The 21,466-nt window shown below is 35.7% G+C and overlaps 1 protein-coding gene across 11 annotated transcripts in view; it reads right to left on the bottom strand.

The window, feature by feature from the left end:
• Positions 1-21,466, bottom strand: part of DMD (dystrophin) — a 978,823-nt gene that overhangs the window by 178,981 nt on the left and 778,376 nt on the right. For 9 of the 11 annotated variants that reach the window (XM_066314017.1, XM_066314023.1, XM_066314021.1 and 6 more), the window contains 4 exons: positions 16,468-16,640; positions 12,418-12,574; positions 5,064-5,184; positions 4,133-4,401 (listed from right to left, as the gene is read on the bottom strand). In XM_066314017.1, the coding sequence (XP_066170114.1) occupies positions 4,133-4,401; positions 5,064-5,184; positions 12,418-12,574; positions 16,468-16,640 (720 nt within the window). Of the gene's footprint in view, positions 1-4,132; positions 4,402-5,063; positions 5,185-12,417; positions 12,575-16,467; positions 16,641-16,986; positions 17,065-21,466 lie in introns of those variants that run through there. The other 2 variants (XM_066314024.1, XM_066314025.1) reach the window with 2 other exon arrangements.

Raw genomic sequence — 21,466 nt, forward strand, 5'->3', positions numbered from 1 at the left:
AGAAAATTATCAATTACCCAAGCATTTAAAATAATTTGGGATGAGAACATAAATTAGAAATTCAACAACTCACTTTGCTGTCAGAATCTCCATAGTAGGCAGCTGCCAGCACAGTTCCCTCATAACAGCATTGTAAGAGTTCACTTTGCTGAAATGCCTCTTTGCAGCATAACAGTAGCTGAAGAGTACCAATGTAGACTACAGAAGAATATATAAGACTTAAAATCTATTATTCTTATTATTGTTATGTAAATGAACTACCCACCTTCATTCAGTGTCCTGAAATTCAGGTTGCTAATTTAGTATTAAAATGCTTGTAATAATATGGAATGTTAATTTTTAAAAATCTATTTATTTTCTTCTTATGGCTGCATATGAATGCAACTAAATATTTGAATGGATTGTCTTACTTTTGTCTCATTTTGAGGAAAAATGACTAGGGACAAAAGGATTGTCCCCAGTCTCTGCATACAGAGAGTCATTTTGGAGTAGATGATGAGCAGATCAGTGATCAGCTCATTTATGATTTATGAATAACTGCAAACTCTATTTGTTTTACAAATAGATAAATTTCAGGCTGACATTTTCCAGTGAACATTTGTCAGTGACATACAATTGGCTTCAACTGTCAATTAAGCTGAAGAAATTCTGAAATAAACAGCATATAATTCAACTATAAATTGTAATAAAATTGTAAATAGGCTTTGACAAAAGAATTTAAAAGGATACTTGCAGCCTTTATGAATATCCTTGTTATATTAAATACATAAAGTCCATAATCTATACACAAAGTCCATGTACCTGCTTTAATCATAACTATAAAAGTGAATCTGCAAGAACAACCAGCAGTTAACTAGGAAGAATAAAACTTTTATGAAAATTCCTTGCAGAAAAATACAAGACTTATGTCACTAAATTCTCTTCTGCTTTTCACAGTTATCAATCTTTCTACTGAGTCAAGGTGCCCTCTTTTTGTGACAGTCAAGAAGAACTAATTATCCTATACCAGACTGGAGTTAATTGAAAAAGTCTACCTGATTCAACATGAATAGCCCTTTATTTGGAAGGGGCTCTAGAGATATGCACCTCTACTTTGAACTGAAGAAACTTTGAACTGAAATGCCTGCTCTTCATTATTTTTGTTGTCGAGGGTTGTTTTTTTTTGGTTTTTTTGGGTTTTTTTTTCAGTTTTGAGTTTGGTTTCATTTCTTTGTTTTGTTTTCTTTGGAAAAAAAAAAGTAGTTATAGGTAGTTATATTCATGGAGTCTAGAGGTTCTGCTCTTGCCTTACAGTGCTATGTATGACAGAAAGAGTTATATTGATGCTAGTGCTATGTTAAAATAATACTGGCAGAAAAAAATGCTTTGCATTGGGCTCTCCTGATTATGCTGAGTGTAGCTGAACTACCTTCAGCTAAAGATAAACCACACCATTAAAACTGGCTTCTTAGTCACAAAACTCTGTGTACAGCATCCCAGAACAGTGGCTTTTAATTTAAGCAACCTAATTTTCCAGAGTGGAGAGGTATAAAAACCTGAAACTTCCTGTGGGTACTAATTTCTATCAGTATTTCTCAGCAGATGCCCACAGAGAGACAACAAACCAGTGAGGAGGTATCAGCGTAACATGTAACATTTGTTGCACGCTGCTAGCATAACCATTATCATGGTTTTGGATGGCAAGGGAGAATCTCTGGGGAAGAAAGAGAGACAAAATGGTTCTACCAACAGTTCCTGGAATGGGTCTTTGAATAAGATGCCAAGTGAAGGAGGTAGGCATGATTGCATAGCAGTTGCATCGCAGCAAAAGCTTAACATAAAATCTGAGTGGTGGTCTCATGAGACCCTAAGTGTTCCAGACATGCTGATGAAAAGAATATTTTGTTAGCGATTGCAAGGAGAAAGCATTATTGAATTTGCTGCAGAGGGCATTAGGAATCATAGGCCATATCTAAAATATGATCTGAGCTACAATCAAACTGATCAGCCAATGGATGTTAAGGGACAAATAATAGATTCATTTGGACTTGAACTGAATTTAGGACAGTTAAATGATGGTTTGGATTTTACTGGACAGAAGGATATGCTTGCAAGGCAGACAGAAAGAATGTGGGTTATCAAGAAAGGAAGTTACATCTCAGTCTACAGGTAAGACTACTCATATGAGAGATAAAAACAGGGAGAATAACAGATGACATCAGAGAAGTCTGAAGAATACTTTGGTTATAGATAGCCTCTAGCCTAGGCTGCATCCTTTGGAGCAGATTGGTGAAACTATGAAACTATCTCTTGTTCTCAATCAGAGAGCAACACCAATTTTTACATTAATGCAGATGAAGCATGTGTAGTAATAATATTAATAAAAATAATAATAAAACATTAATACTGACCAAGGATTCACTATTTAATATGAGTTCAAAGTTATGCCATGACTTTAGCAGCTCCAGCAAGTGTAAGTAAAGAGGATAGTGACAAATGGCACTAAGTTAAACACATTCCCAGGAAGTTATTCATCAGTTAGGTTTGGGAAAGCTATTGTGATCCAAATTAAGAGAAGGATTTGCAAGAAATGCAATCATATATGACCAATGTTTTGAAGATCTGCTCAGAAGTTGCTTCGATTTCTTAGATGTATAGAGAGAAATTAGATACTTTGTCTCATACTGTAGTATCAGTCATTGATCATGAAAACCAGAGCAAGGATGAGACATAAATAATGTACTGACTGGATAATATTTGGCCGATAAATATAGTTTACAAAGACAAAAAACCTTACTTGTTATTATCAACTTTTAACTGGAGGCTACATAACTTCCACAAATTTAGCTTTTAACTGAAACATTTCTGAAGGAAAAGTATTTAACCCTTAAGTGAATCAATTATTAAGTCATTAATTATGCTATCTAGAATGTATTCATTTATTTTTTAAACCATAGCAGCACTCAGAGCTATAATTATGGAGTCAACAGTACTGCTCATAAATTTGGAATTAAATTACTTGTTTTGTTTTTCAATAATTTCAGAGATTCAGTGTTTCTGTTCAGGATATCTTCTTCAAAATTAAAAGAAAAACAAAAACAAACAATGGTTGTAATAGCACTTTCTGAAAATTTATAAATAGATTTCTTCTGTTCATTTATGAATTTAAATGAAGATAAATAAATTTTGCAGCAAGCTGTTCATCAGCTACTAACTATTTCATTTGTTCTTGTACAGTATCTGCATAGGACACTCATTAAACTTTCTGTGTGATTAAAACTCGAGGACTTTGATTTTAATAAACTACATTTGATTTTTAGATGCATTTTTTCTTGCCATTAGTCATTCTATTTCCTCTATCTTAGATCCTAATGTTCATCTAGAGAAAATAACAGTTAGCTCAGGTCTCTTTCAAAATGACTGATGATTCCCATTTATGTGACTGGAACAGAGGCACTTTGTTCTTATCAAAATGGCAACTGCCTCTATTGTGCTCTGGCTGAAGGAATCCTGTATTATTTATCAAGTCTGTCCATGGCAGTCATGCTGAAAGAGGACAAGTCTGCCCAAGTTTCTCCATAAGCAATGTTTTTATGAAACAACCCTTAAAAGCAGATAAGCATTAAGTTCTAGAAAATAACGACAATTTTTCCAGGATTGCTGCTTTTTTAAAAGACTATCTTTAGTTATGAAGCCTATTTATCAAAAAAAAGACAGAGAGCAAATACTCCCATCATGAAGAACCATATATTTTAAATTCTTTAAATTCTGGTCTATGATTATAAAAACAATATGTATTTTTCATACTTAAGAAAATATAATAAAGAAAAAAATTGATTCAATAGTCTTTTATCATATATTCTCCTATCTATTTTATTTTGTTTTCTTTAATTGCCAATTTTGTGTCTCCTGAGTTTACTGAGTGCACTGAGAATTTTTACAGATTTCCATACTGCTTTTACCTATGTTAGAATAGGCATTCTCAATGAGGATCCCATCACATTTTAACCTCTGAAATTCTCATACTCTTTTTATGCACTTTTTAATATAAATCACAAAGATACCAATTTCTCACTCTAAAAGATAATTACTGATATGGGGATTCATACAATGAACTCTTTTACACTCAGAAATACTGATATTTGACATGTACCTTGACTTTTTCTAAGTGATCCTGCAGGGAGTCAATCAGCAGATCCCCCACTGGCTGCCAGGATCCCTTGAAAGCCTCAGCCTGGCGCAGCTTCAGGTCCAGCTCATCCATTGCCTCTTGAAGGCCCTGCAGCCTTTGCAGAGCATCGTCGATCTTCTTCTGCCAATCAGCAGACTGTAGATTCAGCTTGTCCCACTCAGCTCTGACCTCATCTGCTTGCCTTTGCAGAAGTTTAGGGACATTGTGGGCTCTTTCCTCAGGTGACAGATCTAAATGTGAAAGTGAGGGGGCTTTTAAGACACATTTTGTCTTCGAATATATCCAGTTGCCATCTGGATAAGTTCAAATCTCAGAAAGAAACTCCTCATAACCAAAGGCACCTGTGACATTTTATTCACGTATTCTTGTTTCAAAATCTCTTAAAAAACTTAAATCCTGCCACCATAAAAATCAGCAAAGCATGCATTTAAGTACATACAGGCATTTTGAGACACGCAAGGTGTAGCTAGGAGTTTAACAGCTGATTCAGCATGATATTTCTGCATATAGATAAATATTAATCACTGTGAAGCTTTTGCTGCAATTAGTGGATTTGGAATCTCCTGTAGTACTGAGACTACAAGGTGAATTTTAGCTTAAATTGCAGCTTTGAGCCCTCAAATGAGGCTATAATTATAGGCAGGTCCTGAAGGTTTAAAGGCAGTTTCAAAATCTGCTTATAAATATGCATGTCTATTTAGTACCACAGCGTTCAGAAGGATTGCTAAGGCTTGCTTTCATCTATATTTTTAGCTTAGTCTCTGAATACTGGCATTCAGCTCGGAGTGTAAAAGGAATGCTTTCAGAGCGGCTGGCAGGATTTATTTAATCATCGCTGATCATCACTGATCTTCCCAGGAATGTGTTATTACCCTGCTCTTGCTTCAATTACCTCTGGGCTCTGGGCAGACCTTCTCCACTGCCTCCACAGGCTGCTCAGCCAGGAAGATCCGCACAGTCTCAAGGGCACTCCTGATAACAGGTTCTTTTGTTTTCAGCTCCCTCTTGAAGGTCTAGGAAACAAAATTATTGTAAGTGGATCTATAAGGAAGTACCAAGTCAGAATAGCAATGTCAGACCAAAATTTCCAGCAGCAGCTTCCATGTATGTGTGACAAGAACCAATGAAACACACACAAATTAAAATAATCAGCTTTTCCTTAACCTAAAATCACTATGTATTAAAAAGAGCAAATGTGTTGTCAGCATACTGAACTTTTCTTTCTTTAGCAACAGCTCCTTTTACTCTTTTACTCTCTTCTACACCCTGGTTTTAAATGACCATGAGTAAGTTACTCAAGATAAGTATTAGAAGCTTTGGTAGGTAACTCACTGAAACTATATATATCTCAGTATTTATTTCTTCATTTCTCTATTTTTGTTAATGAGAATATAAGAGTCTATTAGTCTGATTCCATATGTACACCACACAAAAATGCAGATGAAACCTGTCTTGAGGGTTGCAAGTTGCATTGGTTCTTCTCCATGTTGCAGTGAATTTCTCTAAATGGTCCTTACTACTCTTTTATTTCAATGTTTTCTTCTGCATTTATGAAACAATGTTGAATGCATACTGTTTCCAGCAGCACAGAGGTAATATATGCAGGTAACTTAATAGTACATTGTAGCACAAAACAATTCTGCAAAAAGGAGAGCCATATGCCATGGGTAGAAAACAGATATTTTACTGCAGGGATTAGAAAATTCTCATTACAACACCAGCATTATATAAGCTTGTAACATAATAAATTCACCAGTTCAGTTTAATTAATTATTAAACAAAATTTTTATTTCTGTGTGAACTAATGAAGGATTATAATTTCAATATTAAAAAGTTCATTACACTTTGAATTATATTTGGGATGTGACTCTCTGTACAAGAAATGCCTACTAGAACCAATGGTGGGAACATGTACAGTTTATAATATGAGCCCTCAGAGGTAAAATGTTCTAAACATATTTCAGAAAAGTAAACTTAAGGAAATAACTACATTATTCTATAAATATTTAAATACACTCATTTATTAAATGTTTAAGAACTGACCATATGGTTTGTAAATCTCTTGGGAAAACCCCTCAGCAAAGTCTCCTTTGTTGAAGGAAATAACAAAGCAAATATCATCATTTTGTGTCAAGGACAATAATGAGACTGAAATCTATTCACAGTCTATCTGCTATCATAAGAGAATCTGTCATTTGACTAATACCTGAGATAAATGTTTTAAACAATCATGTTGAGGGTTAAAGAAAATACCAGTTTTCACAAATAAAAAAGTGTCCTGTGTATTAACAAGTAAACTACCACTGGACAGCTTTTTACATAAAAACTGAGTGGAGTTACTACAGGGCTGAACGAAAAATATGAAACTTAGACATTTTTAGGTTTATAATTCTTATAATTCGTACTTAACTCTTGCATGAAATGCAATGGAAAGAGGAAATATAATAAGATTTTTCATGCCTCCAAATGAGGAAAATTTATTCCTTTAATTAGCCGTTGTGTTCATCTCACATCATCCTGTCCCACTAGAATGGTGTGGCAGGTCTGCAGGTTAAGTAAGCCAGAAGAAAGCATAACTTAAAATCCAGCACAGTAATTTCCATGGACAGTGTGCTTTGCTCTCTGCCGGTATTGTTAAAAGTAACATCAATAGTCAAACTCACTTAAAACCAGTGTTTTTAAAGCATTAAATGGCGTAACAGCCTAAAGACACAATATGCTTTAGAAAGTTTTCCAAAGATGTATTATTTCTCAGAAATGTCTGTGCCCCAAACCAGTCAGAAAAGAAGCACTTGCACAAAGGTCTGTCCTGCAAACACACACCAACAGCAGGAAGGAGCCACTGATATTCCAGGGGAGCACAGAAATACACTGATGTGGAGAATAGTTAAAAGCCAGAAACACCTCTGAATTATGCATTTGGGAATGAGCAGTCCTGCTGTAAGAAGTGCTGCTGCTGCAGACGGGTCACCCCTGGCTCTGTACATGTGCACACCGGGAGAAAGACAAAAAATACCTTCTCTCAGCTTGTACTGTTTTTTGCAGAAAACTACAGCAATAAACACACCAAGTGGCATTATCTTTCTAGAAGAGGTTCAAAGCCACAATTCTCCGTATGTCTTATGCAAAAGAAGATGAACATATGTGCAATGAATCCAATAAATCTTGTGGGCAGGATTCATTGTAACTTCCTCAAAACAACAGAGAAATCCTAATAGGAACTTTGGACTGCACATTCTGCATTTTGTCACAAGAAGAAAAGGTGTCTTTCTTTATTATTAAAGGAAAACTGAGGCAGTGTGTTAAACTTTTTTACCCCTACTTTTGCACTCTGAATGTTGGAGCTGGTGGAGGCAATTATAGTCTCTAAATCCTGATTTATAGAATAATACACAGTATGGTGTTGAGATCTATTTACAGTTCTCATCTCCTTCCCTAGTTTTGATCTGTAGATTTCTTACAAGTTAAAATATGTTTCAATTAAAGAAATTTGAAAAGGAGAGGATGAAAAAAACATGAGGCTGAAGCAGTAGCACAGAACAGCATTAAAAATAATGAATACTCATTTCATACTAACCCATTCCAAAAAAAAGTTCTTGCTGTATGAAGATAAAGCTGCTTTTTGGATTAAAGTTTTGTTGTGAGATATGTATACATTGCCAGTAAAAAATCATAAGTAGCAATAAAAAGAAATTTTCTCTTTTTTGGGGGGGGAAAAAAAAGTAATTTGTCTATCTAGAGGCCTGACAAATACATCTTTATAATAACTAGACCATCACTGAAAGCAGAATTAGCCTCAATGAATGTCTAATGTACAACTAATGATTGCAGGCTAATTTCATTGAATTCCTTAACTTCTTCCACACTTGGTGGTGACTGTAGAGGAAATCGAATACGCATAATGCATGACCTGACAAAAAAGTAAGTAAACTACTTTATTTAAGCATGTCTATTTGTCATCAACACTACAGCACTAATGGCATTCTGTCCACCATTTTAATAATGCATGTATTGATCAGCTTATCTCAGACCTCTACTACCACCTCATGAGTGTCCTTAAATCTCTTTAAATGCAGAAACAATGATTGTTTAAATTGAAAAATGAAAACATAATGAGAAAATAGTTGTTTTAATAAAACTAACATTAATCTCTGTTATTTAAAACTAGGATTTTTTGCTTTCAATGTATTTTAAAGAGAAAGAGTACAATTAGATTCATTCAACATGTTTACCCAACAGAATGCTTTTCAAAATATGGTGTTTGTCCTAATTGTTAGAAGTAGACATCCACTGTGGCCCCATAATTGGCTAGTGTTTTGACACAGGAACTATACTCCTCCTTAGGCAGTGCTGGTACAGATTTCATGTGAAAGGGTTTCCATGGAATTGTTAATAAGTACCTTGTATGTTCATAAATGCTATTTATGCTGTTAATAAAATCACTACACAGCAAATGAGGCAACTCTTGAAAGAATGAAAGACATAGCAGGCTATCTGCATGATGCTTGAGTTGCTTAAATTATATTAACACTAATGTGCACACAGTTGATAATTCAATTTCACTAAAGCAATATTATGATATTTAGTAAAACAAAGAAAAATGTAAGATAATTAAATAATGGTTTGAAAAACTAGAGTATTTTTTATCATTGACTAATGTCATCACCACCACTCCTCCCCATACGGTCTAAGACTTTGGAATAGAGACAATTTCTTCAGATGCCAAAAATTGAAAAAATTACCTACTATATATATAAGTTCAAACAACTAGCAGTTACGTGGGTGTATTTGGGATAGATTCCAAATTGTCTTGTCTAAAAAGCACCTCACATTTATAACACAACAATGATTTTCACTGCATGGATACCCCTGCTCTCAGTTGAGTTCAAGCTCTCCTCTGGCACAGATTCAAGCATTTGAAATTTTCATCTGAATCCTACTCTTAAAGTTTTTAAAGCAAATCTTGGCAACTAGGAGCACTCAAGTGGTAAGAACTGACTTCTTTTCATCTCTTTTATGAATCTCTGTGGTATTCCAGATGGTCTTCTGAATGATAGAGAGGTTAAATATGTTTGCTCTTTAAATTTTACATTTAAGGGAAAGAAACATCAGTTTGCAACATTTCTTTAGAAATAGGATTCAGGCATAAAATCATGTTGGCATTCATCGTGATATTTCTAAATTGAATCAGTTAAACTGCATATAAATAGAGTTCCCCTGATGAGGTTTATTCACTTTGCAAGTGAAGAACTTACCTGGGTTCAGTTCTGGCATTACCTGAAAAAAACAATTCTTCACAGAAGGAAAAAAAACATTGTACTTATGAAGAAAGACCAAAATTGGAAGTTTTAATCACTTAAAAGATTGGTCAGATCTGATAGATGCTTCTTCAGTTTACTTAAGACAAATTTGCAGAAGTGACATTCAGGAGAACAAAATGAACAGTCAGAAAATTCTTTTTATCAAGATCAACACACAAGTACTGTTTAGTTTCACATCCAACACTCTGAGAGCTAAACTCTGCTCTTAAGCAAAGGCCCAAACCTCTCAAAAACAGCTTTCCAATACTGGGCACCAGTTTTTAGCTAGATAAATGTACACTTGTGAAAACACTTAAAACCATTTTTTTTTTTTATGTTCAGAAATGAGCTAAGCTGTTAATTTGGATATAACCATTGTATATCTGCTTCTTTAAAAGAACCTTTCAGAGTAACAAAGTCCATAATGCCCAGGAGGAAAGAAAACTTCAACCAACCAACCAACCAACACGTTGCAAACATAGGTTTTGTCAATGGCAACCTGAAGTCACCTTCTACATTGGCTGTTTTTCCCTTCTCTGTCAGAGATATTTGAAGATCAGGCAGGACAAATTAATTTCAAGTATTCTGTTTTGTTCTTTTTTTCACAGGGAAGCAGCATACCTACACTCATGCTTCTGAAGTGCCACAGAATGGGCAAAGGAAAAAGACATATTTCTAAAAGGAACTAAAACATTCTAGCTTTGATACGAGACAGGATGACCAAAGCTCTGTGTTATGTACCTGCAAGTGGCAGAGAAGTTAAAAAAGAGAAGTGAAATCTATTTTATGAAGTCATCTTGCCCCTACTCTTGATAACTTACTTTTATGCAATAATTCTTATCCCTAAAAGTTCTAAATACTTCATTTGTTTGGATCACTTAGTTCATCACTGAAGACTTGCCACCCTTATGATGAATTCTTGGAAACCCTTAAACTGCTTCTAGAGCAATATACAATACTAAAATACTATAAGTAATTTCTTCAAATAAAAAAATATCTTTTCTGTCTAGGAAAAAATGTTTTAAATTACTTAAATATTACTTAGATGGAAAAAAATTGTTGTAATAATTCTATAGAAATCTCTCTCTCACTCTTGTTTTGGCTCAAGAGTTATTTTATGTCACACTGAGTTAAAGCAACATCTTTATTCTTTCTTTCATCCTGATATTCTGGATGGGCTTTAAAACTACTTTATGGAAGTTGCTGCTTTATGGCTTAAACAGACTTCAGGCTTCTTTTAACTTTCATGGTTATATATAACACGACTTAACTTTCTTAGGGGAAAGGTGAAAAAGGGAACAATACTGCCCCGTAAAGTCATGGATGCTTTCACCTTGCTGTCTCTGTGATAGTGCTTGAAGTCCCACACAAAATTTTGTGAGAAAGACACATCCTACATATCACCTCTCCGGAGGGAAGACCTAGGAAATGTGACAAAGATGCCCTTTGCAGAAAAGCATTATATTATCTTAGAAAAGTTTGCCACTGAGAGAGAGAGAGATGTTTGTTGTTCATCTTTCTCTTTTGGTTTCTCAATCATTTGGTGAACATAGGTCCTTGACAAACCATACTGACACTACTTCCCATTAGTTTGCTGCAGTAGATGAATGCCTGTGTGCCTATGGAAAAATCCATTTCTGGCTGAATATGATACTTCCTGACTTTTCACAAGCTCAGGGTCTTAAAGCAGCAAGATATGTCATGTTGGCTTTACAAATTTGATCTCACTATCTGTTTTTGAGTATGTCTTTCCCCATGAGAAAGGACAATATATTAGAGCAATACTTATATACAGCTACCTGATGAAAAAACACTGATCCTATTTTGTTTTAAAGTACCACTTCACCTTTCTTCATTAAGCAATAAAATCAGAGAGATTTAGGAACTTCAGAAACAATACCTTTTGTGGCAATTTTCACAAAGGAACTTACATATACACAACACAATGCTTTGAGAGGATGATTACTGAATTTAGAATATTCTCGTCTCATGAAATCAAGCTGTCAGACTGATAACTTAAATTTTTCAATAAAAAATACATTTGTCTGAAATAACTTTTTAGATAGCACCCTGAAGCATAATTGGACATCAAACAGGAAGTAAAAACCTCCTATAATGTCATTATTTTAATTAAAGACACACAGTGATGTGTCTCTGTGAAGCAGAGGAGAGATTGAACGTATATTCTGCAATAGAGGTACTAGAACTGTGATTTCACACTCAGATAGACCTCAATGGCATATGAAATTAAAGACTGCTTAGGAGAAAGCAGACATTGGGTTAGCATCAGACTGGTGTGAATTGATTAAACACAGAAGACATACTTTAAGCGTACTCTCATCACAACAAAAAATAATTGTGAATCTTTGTATGAAGAATTGTTCTGAAGTATTATTCTGGGGGTTGTTCATTTGGTGGGTTTAAAAAACAACTTCCTGTACTTGTGTTCTATTTAGGTTCCCTTTTAATACCAATTTTAGTCTAGAATGGTCCTCCATATGATGCTCTGCTATGGTCTTTCCATAAGAATTCCCTGATGAAACCAGAATAAACCACAGACAGTTGTCACAATGATTTCATGGTGCAGAGTTGTGCAATAGAGCTGATACCAGCTACTCTTGACACAACTGTTACCAAAATCCAAACTAAGGTTTCAAAAGGTATACATGAAGTTGGAATGCCTGATCTAGGAAAAAATTCAGAACTACTTATTTAATCCTCAAAGATTATTGAGTTAGTAATTGTTCTGGCTATGAAATCTGCCTGTCTGTGATAGGTCTCTGAAGGTCATGGTTGCTAACACTTCCTTCTCCAGAGGGCTGATTTTCTCTGCTGTGTTTGAAAGCTACAGCTGGAATTTTTTCCAGCAAGGACTGTGTCATGCAGCACCAACCTGCAAAGGAAAAATCAACGACCAAAAGATAATTGAAAACCCCAAAAACATACCCGATGAATATCATTCTGCTTCTGCACAGTGGGCAGATCTCCACCAATGGGTGCTTGCTGTTTTAATTCATCCTCCTTCAACTGCAGCCATGCCAAAAGTTCCTGAAGAGAGAGATGTAATCGCTTCCACTGGTCGGTACTGGCTTCCAAATGGGATCTGAAAGCATGTGTTAAATTTAAGACAGATTCAGGCACAGTGGAAGTAAACCCCAAAATGTACAAGCTTATTTACTGAGAAAGATCCTAGTGTTTCATTAACTTAATGATTTTTGAATAGCTGCCGTAGCTTTGAATTAGATTCTGGCAATGCAGATTTAAATTTACTTCCACAGTCTTGGCTTTTTTTCACATCTCCTGATTTTTGTTTTTGATTGGTTGGGGATTAGTTTGCTTTTTAGTTTTCCTCTTCAGCAGTGAGTAATGGCTGTGCTGAATTGTCAGTCACACTATAGAAATACACACTTATTATGCAGAACTAGCATGAGAAATGTAGTCATCACTTAGGATTACTTGGACATTATTTACCTGAAATGTAGAGAGAAGTTTTCCAACTCAGTGAAGAGCAAGAATTTCTCTAAACCACTCCATATACCATTAAACTTACCATTAAACTAAGATTCATTCTCTTAACTTTTTAACATAAGAGAATCAATGCCATTCTTTAAAAAAATGTCATGAGGAAATTGTGAAAGCTAATAGAATCCTCATACACTGTCTAGCCGAATGTCAGTGCTATTTTAACAGTCCTGTGAATGAAACTATTTGAAACACTCAGAAAATTAAAAGACAAAATATAATTTTATGCAAAAAAGGTCTGCACCATAATAAGGACATTTCCTAAGTATCTCCCCTATACATGCATAAATGTGGGGTTTTTTGGGATGAAGTATTGAGGTTATAAATTTCAGCAACTGTTTTCTGTGGCTGGGATGATAAAATCTCCAATTTTCTGTACTGAAATTTTGTCTTTCTGTACTTATGAATATGCTATTTTTAAATTTCTGATCTGGAAAATAAATCCTAATTCACCTCCAAGAAATGTAAGAAATCCTCTTAGTAACTCAAATCAAAGGAGTATTCCATAACAGAAATAAAGAAATTTTTTCTTTTATTTCATACATTTCTGTTTAAGTTCTAGCTTTGTTAATATAACATTTATCTTCTTCCACAGTGATTGCACATAAAATCATTCTCTTCTGACACTAAGAATTCTACTCCTATACTTTATATATAATGTTCTATAAAGAAATGTGAAAAATCTGGACTCAGCATTTTTGCAAACCTTATTATTTAGTTTGGATATGGAAACAAGGAATTGATGAAGGTAGGGGCAGTTGCATTTCTCTGAAATGCTCTATGGATCCTATCTTATTTCCAATCTCTTACATCAGGTAATAAAGTGGCAAGGAAAGAGAAAGAAAAGGGACAGATCAGCCACAAGCTGATAGAAAATTCAGCTCCTCTCCAACTATGTGAGCTAATGGAAAATATTCTCTTTTTACAAACTTAAATGCTACATGTGAATGACACACATAGACCAGGACTTTTGATATGTTCTCTCACAGGGCATCTGGGAGCTGGGGCAAAACTGCCCCACCTCAAGGGGAGGCCAGTCCTGCAGGCAGTGAACTCTAGAGAAGACCCTGCATGCCAAGAGATTTAGATTATATATTTTTTTATATATTATAAATTATTTACGGTTAGGATGATGAGGCACTAGAAAAGATTGTCCAGAGAAGTTGTGGATGCCCATCCCTTCCCATCCCTGGAAGTGTTCAAGACCAGGCTGGATGTAGCTTTGAGCATCCTGAATGTGTCCTTGCCCATGACAGGGGGGTTGGCACTGGATGATCACAGTCACTGCCAACCCAAACCGTTCTTTCATTCTATGATACCTCTGAAAGTAGCAAGCGGGAGAGAAGCAGGAAATTTATGAGAGCTGCAGGAGGTGACAACCAGAGCAAGGACCACAGGATTTTAGGCCAGGAGACAGTCAAGGAGCCAAGTTTCTGATTTAGGCTAATTCCCTTGCCTCATGTTTGTCTTGGCATAGGCAAGCTTCCACCCCTTCTGGAGATGGGCAGCAAATGGAGGCAAACACTTCCTTCCTATTTCCCCAGGTCCGGCTTTACAGGGAAAAAATGCAAAAAGAGTGACCTGAAGGGGTTTTGTTACTGCTACTATGCTGTGACCTTCCCCATTTAGGTGATTATTTTTTTGCCCAGAACCTGTCTTGTTTAGCTCTTCCTACACCTTCAAGAATATATGTTTATGCATGCACACACCAGTGTACATTATATGCGTACACTCATGTATGGATGTGTGTATGACTGTGTCCGAGATTGTCAATAAAAGAGATAATAGTAAAACAGTTAAAAAATTATTTATAAGAAAGCAAGTGATTATTAGGATAAACTGTGCTGACATATCAGGATGAAAGAAAGGGAGGAATGGAAAAGATCTTTGCTTCTCTTTACCATATATTTTATTTAAAGCATTTAGAAAAGAATGCCCACCTAAGCTGATCTGTGGCATGGGTCTTCTGTCTCAGCAGACTAAAATTTACACTAAATAAAGAAACTCTTGGGACTGATGCCTGGAGAACATTTTATATGTCTTATCTAATCCCACTTTTGTGTGAGCATTGCTAGTTATGATATATCTATTCCATTCTGTGCTATGGATAGAAAGAGCTCCAAACAGGCAGACTGAGAAGAGGCTTTTCATTTAGTCTGGTAGCTAGAAAGACTTAAACTGAATATCTGAGAATTTAAGAATTGTTTCTTATCCTAATCAATAAGTTGTTGAAGACCTTATGCGCTTTAATGGAAGCACAGATTTTAGAGGGGAAGTTTGTTGCTTTGAATGTGCAATGCAGGAAGTCACTGTGGTATAACTGGGGTTTACTGCTTCTGACTCAATTAATGACAGCAATACATTAAACTGCAAAACTGAAAGAAAGTCACATATGTTTAATTACTGACACTTGGACAACTGACTATTTTTACCTCAAAAATATTTGAGCAACCTCATGGGCAAAATGCACACAAATAAAAAAAATCTCACACTTTGAAGGGTTTTATTCCTCTTATTTTGCTCCTCTGAAGGAAAAAAAAAAAGAGGACGAATATGTCTCTTTTTCTTTAGTTACTCATATCTTTTCAACATCACAGCCTTCATTTATTTTTAATGATTGATGATACAGAGATGGTTTTTGTCATTACATAGCCTGACCTCCCTCAGGACCTGAGCTGAAAAAAGCTAATATTTCATACATTACTTCGGAAAACACTTCTGTCTTTTGCTGCCCTTTGAACTACCACCAACACACAGCAGGTGAGAAAATGAAAAAATGCCCTGGACTGAGTGCAACCGAGCTGAGTTGCCTGCTGCAGAAGCCACATTTCTGGAGAAAAGCTTCCCGGACAATTTCTTTTGTAATGAAACCTTCAGTCCATTGAAGCCTGAATGACCACTTGATAATTTGCAATGTTACCATTTATTATATTTCTCCTTGCAAACAAAAGTGTTTCCTCTTATGATACTACCTATGGATTTTTTTACCCCTAGACTTTATTTAGAAATTCTGTCCATTCTCCTGACAGCAGGTAAAATCTCAAATTATTTGTCTTCTCATTTGTGAGGATATTTTTAGTTTGCACTGGAAATAGCAGTGTTTAAAATAAAGCTTATCATAAATATTGGTTATTTAATCGCTTTCTTTCATGACTCACTGATAATTCATACCCAGTTCTAGAAAAAAATCCACATTTAGAGGGGGTACAGTTAGTGTTTAAACATGGCAATCTTTCTCTCTGTAATTACAAAATTTCATCATACGCCTCAAATCCTAATCCTCTACTATCATTTGCACACCAAAAAAAGCCAAATCATTCTTTCAAAGTTAAGCCAACATTCAAAGTAGCACAAATAATTTCAAAACAGACAAAAACAGTGCTAACAGAAACAAAATTAAACCTTTTTACTTGCAAATTGTAGCATTGCATCTAATACACCAATGGTAGACTTTTGCTGAGGTTCAGGTCCTACCTAATGTTTAGAGATTTCTTCCTAAGTTCACTCCATCTGAGGTTCATGTTATCCAGACGTTTCTGCAGCAGGGTTGCATCCTCAGAGCCTTCCAGGGACCTCAGGATTTTCTGCCCATTTTCATCCAGGTTGTGAAAGATGTCAGTGTGAGCATCAATTTCTGTCTGCAGTTCCTATGGAAGCAATAGAAAACAATATATCTGATTTCTTTAAAAAATCACAGAAGCTATGATTCTTAAAAACAGTGGGAAAAATCCTGAGTGTAACACAGAGCACAGGTTTTGATTACTCCTTTTACAGCAATATCATGTCCTGTATACCAAGCCATGTTTCCCTTTCACATGAAGGCCATTTGCATTGAATACGACCTTTTTTCCATTCGGAGCACACTGAGCAAAGTTTAGACAGCGAAAGGTGTAGCCTTTGACAGGCAACAAAGCAAGGAGAAGATATGGTTACTGTGCTGATGTGGGAAAAGCAAAGGAACACAAAATCCTCAGGATCTCAGGTAAATCTGACCTTCACATGATATGTCTTCCTGTGCAACATTTTCAGTTTCAGCTGGGGACTGCAACACCGGTCCTGCTGCATGGCAATTCCAAGGAATCTAGGCTTCTGCAGCAGCAGGGCTTTAAAATGCCAAGTTCACTTACATTCTGTTGACAGAACGCATTTTGGAGCACAGGCCTCAGCAGTCAATAGCAATAAACAGCCACTTTGTGCTGTATCAAAACACTGGTTGGGGCCATGGCTGTAGGAGGGCCTGAGAATAGCAAGGACCTAGAATATGCAACTGGCAGCTCATGTTGAACAGCCAACTTTTCTTATCGCCTGGTAACTGCAGGCCAGCTCTAAATTTTGAATTCATTTTTTCCCCCTCATTTTTAGCACGGCTGTTTCTGCCAAAAGAACATTCTTTAGAGAGCTGCCTGGTACCAGCATTCCTGCCTGCCCACACACTCAATGCAGCCTTTGTGTGCTGGCTGCCCTTCCCCAAGACGTTTGCATGCTGCAGCTCCACAAGGTCAGATTCATTTGCAGAGAGCAGTGGTTGAATCAAGGTCACTAAATGGAATAAAAATAATGATAATAATAATAATTTCAACACGCACGTGAATGAGCGTACATGTACTTTATATGCAGCCACATTTGCACAAAAGTACTTTTACTTTCAAACAAAGAAGCACACAAAGACACAATGAAATGATGAATAGTGAATAAAGCTCCACATTCTCTCTCCTGGTTTGCTGGAGCACTAAGATCTCTGGTGGTGGTTTCTTGCTGCCTGAAATGGGAGTGCTAGAGATAAAGTGGGGAAGAGGAAATGATTTATGGCATTTGAGAAAAAGACCCAGCACTAACTGAGCATCCCAGATAGTCCCCAATGGAAATTTGTTGCAATTTCCTTTAGAAGAATGACTTTGAAAGAGGGGAGCACACAATCTGTCTACTTGGTGTATTCTTAATTGAATTCATTTTATTTGATATTTTAAGTGCAATGTTAGCTGCACTGAATCATGAGTAGATTGTCCTTGTTCACCTACTGCTGTGCCAAATGTCCTTAACTGGATACCTTTCACAGCAATGACTAGCATGATATTTGGGGAAGTTTTAAGGTGAGCCAGCAACATCTTTGGTACAGAGTAAGAATCTTTCTCCAACTATTTTACTTATCTATTGTCATTCAAGCTGTAAAGTACTTAGGAATGAGTTTGATGTACATCAGAGGCAACTCTGTAGAATGCAACTGTGTTATAAACATATTTATTTATTGTTGTTCAGGCAATTTGTATTTTTTTAAATGGCATTAGGTACATTAAAATGTACAATATTCCAGGTATGAATGTCCTTGAAAATTTGCATTTTGTTTCAAGTCTGAATGTTGCTAGCTTCAACTTCCAGCTGTGATACTTCATTTCTGCTTACTTGAATGAAGGATACTCCATTACAAAATTTATTTCCTTCCATATATGTACTTGGAGATATTATTTAAACTAGGTTAAGTATAACAATGCTGATGTAAACATCTGAAACAATGTGCAAGAAAGGATAAAGTTCACAGTAAAAAAGTTAACTGTTGATGTCTGCATAGTTCTAAGCTCCTTGTACATTTAATAATCAATAAATCTATTATTGGATGAAAGAATTACATGTACTACCTATCGCACAGAGTTCTTAGTTTTTAGGGTAACGATGGAAACACTGAACTTACAAACTTGTTTCTTTTCCTTGCCAAGAACATGTGCCATGAAACATACTGAATAACTATTCACAGTAGGAAGCTGTCAAATCTATGCCCTCTTGGTGTTTTATACACACATACTCATAGCATTGTATAAGACAAAGTTTAAGAAAAAACCCCTTTCCACTACACATTTTATGTCTTTTTCCACACACATAATTCTGAAAATAAAAGCAAACCACATCCTTTTCTTATTTCAGAACACTACATATTATCACAACACATCTGGACCGGTAAGTGGGCAATGAGCATGAAAAAATTGCTATTAAAATTAATATTCAAGACTGAGTTTTCCTTATTCCAAATTACTTGTGTATACTGCACTTCTGCTGCTGCTCCCAAAAGTACTTTATTGCAGCTAAGGAGGAGGCTACACTGACAAAGAAGCAAGACAACAACAATTCCATTTAGGTTGGTGCATTTCAGAACCTTTCTTTGTGACACTTACACATCCTAAGAGAAGGAGAGACCATATAAGAAAAATATCTATACACCTTTTATTTGTTTGCTGAAATAAATAAATCCACATCTTAAAAACAGAATATGAATTAGAGTATTTTTCTTGGTACAGTAAAGCAGGAAGAGCTATTTAATGTCAAGATCTGCTAAAATATTTGCAAAAGTATGTTGCCATTACATGTCATATCAAGAAATATAACATATAGACTAAACATATATTATTTATTTAACTTTCAGATTTCCCAATGTGATCAAACACATAAAAAGACTACAGAGGATTAAAAAAAATCAATCCTGGTATAATTCTACTGAGTTACAGTTAGAGAGTATGCTGCAGTTTTGCTGTAGTTGTTATTACTTCGACTGTGTTGAAAAAAGAGTGGCTATCTGCTCTCAAAAAGAGCAGGGGCCAAAATGAAAAGCATCTTTTTGATCATAAGTTACTGCTTAGAGTGAGCTGAACTTCCTGGAAAGAACTCTATCAGGTGCTGAATGAAGTCTTCCTTTATTAAGATGAATTATACAGTTAGATGACAAAAGGCACCATTATATTTGTTTGTGGAAACTTAGTTGAATGCCTATTAGAGGTTTCTATACATTTCAAAATGTGTATTTACATTATATTATATGGAGTAAGTGTGCAACTAAGAGACAGAACTAGGCTGATAAAGAGATGAAATGCATTTTGTCTTGAGGAAAACAATCTTGTTGGGAAAAACAGGGTGAGGAAAGTTGCTCTGGCTGTTTCACTTTTGTCCAGAGCTCTTGAAACCACCACACATGATTTCAGAGAAGTACACTAATGTGGTGAGCACACCCCGTGCTGCCAAAAAGTTAGGTGGATGGGTGTATTTCTCACTTGCTCAATTTATTTGTTCTCCCTTGGAATGACTGCTCCCATTCTCCATGGAAGCACAGATCCTCACTGCTCTAATTCTTTTGCTAGGCAGAATTCATTCACCTGTGGCTCCACAGGTTCTCTTTTACACAGAGCCCTGCTAAGGGCAGCTGAGCTGTCGCTGTGAGATCCAATATACTCAGAGTTCTGTCAACTTCCACACAGCATAGCTAGTCCTACAAGAATTCGATATGGTTGGAGATACCTCAGCACAAACAATTAATCAATGCCAATATCTTTCATATCCCACATGCAATATATAGACATGACATATAAATGACATGGCACATGTCAAAATCTGCCATTATTTTGGAAATACACCAGAGAGGGGTTGGTAGTCTGGAAGTAAAATGAAGTCCTAGAAAGAAGGAATTCATTCTATTTCTTGGATTATAGATGAGTCATAATAAAACATGGAAGTAAATGCAGCACAGCTGACAAAACATTTATCTTTTATACAAGATAGAAAAATTCATTATGCAATAATTTAAAGAAATTAAAGGACCCTAGTTCTCCTTTATTTGCAGCTCTGTAAAGCACATTTTAGCAGTTTAGCAATTGGATTTCAAATTAATCATCCCACTTGATTTCATTTAATTACACCTAAGCTCCTCTAAATTTCTGATTCTGCCTAAAGCATAAACTCTATGTGATGGTTCAGAGAGTTTGAGACTTTTTTCAGTGCCCTTGCTCACTCCAGCAGCCTTTGGAGGCACTGAAATCCATTCACATGGTACCACTCTCAGGATTACAGCTTATTCTCCTGTCTGCTAAACAGAGGAATAGTTTTGTGAGTGTTACAGTTCTAGGGATGTTGAATTAAGGGATATAGCACAGCAAGTCAAATGCATTTTAGGCACTTGAGTGATAGATTCAGTGCAAGGTGCACTTGATCTGTTTCTTTTGTTTTAGGCAACAGAAGGCCAGTTTGCACTAGGCTTTACAGCAGACTCTCCTTGTGAGCTGGCTGTTACCATTTGAACAGAAAGAAATGTATATTTTTTTGAAAGAGAACATTTGCGTCTGAAGATTTTATGATTTAGATTAACGATGGAACAAACCAGTGAAGCATTTCTGCTGGTTTGCAAAGCATTTCTGATCCCTTGGAAGTTCTCTCTTTTAAATGTCATAGTTCTTTCAAGAACTGGTTGTTGGATTTGGCTCTTTGGTTTTTTTGTTGGTGTTTTTTTTTTTTTTTTTTTTAGTGCTCCCCATTCCCCCATCAAGCTTTTAAGTAATTTTCTCTCCCAGTCCATAAGCAAAACTTTTATTGAGTCTTAGAATGAGACCATTCACCGAACAATTTGCATAATGATAAAAACTTCTCAAATGAGATTTAAAATATAATTACAGGGCAGACTTACTGAGTTAAAAGCATTGTTGTGAAATGGCTATACATC

The sequence above is a fragment of the Sylvia atricapilla genome, chromosome 2, assembly GCF_009819655.1.
Source record: "Sylvia atricapilla isolate bSylAtr1 chromosome 2, bSylAtr1.pri, whole genome shotgun sequence".
Lineage (NCBI taxonomy): Eukaryota > Metazoa > Chordata > Aves > Passeriformes > Sylviidae > Sylvia > Sylvia atricapilla.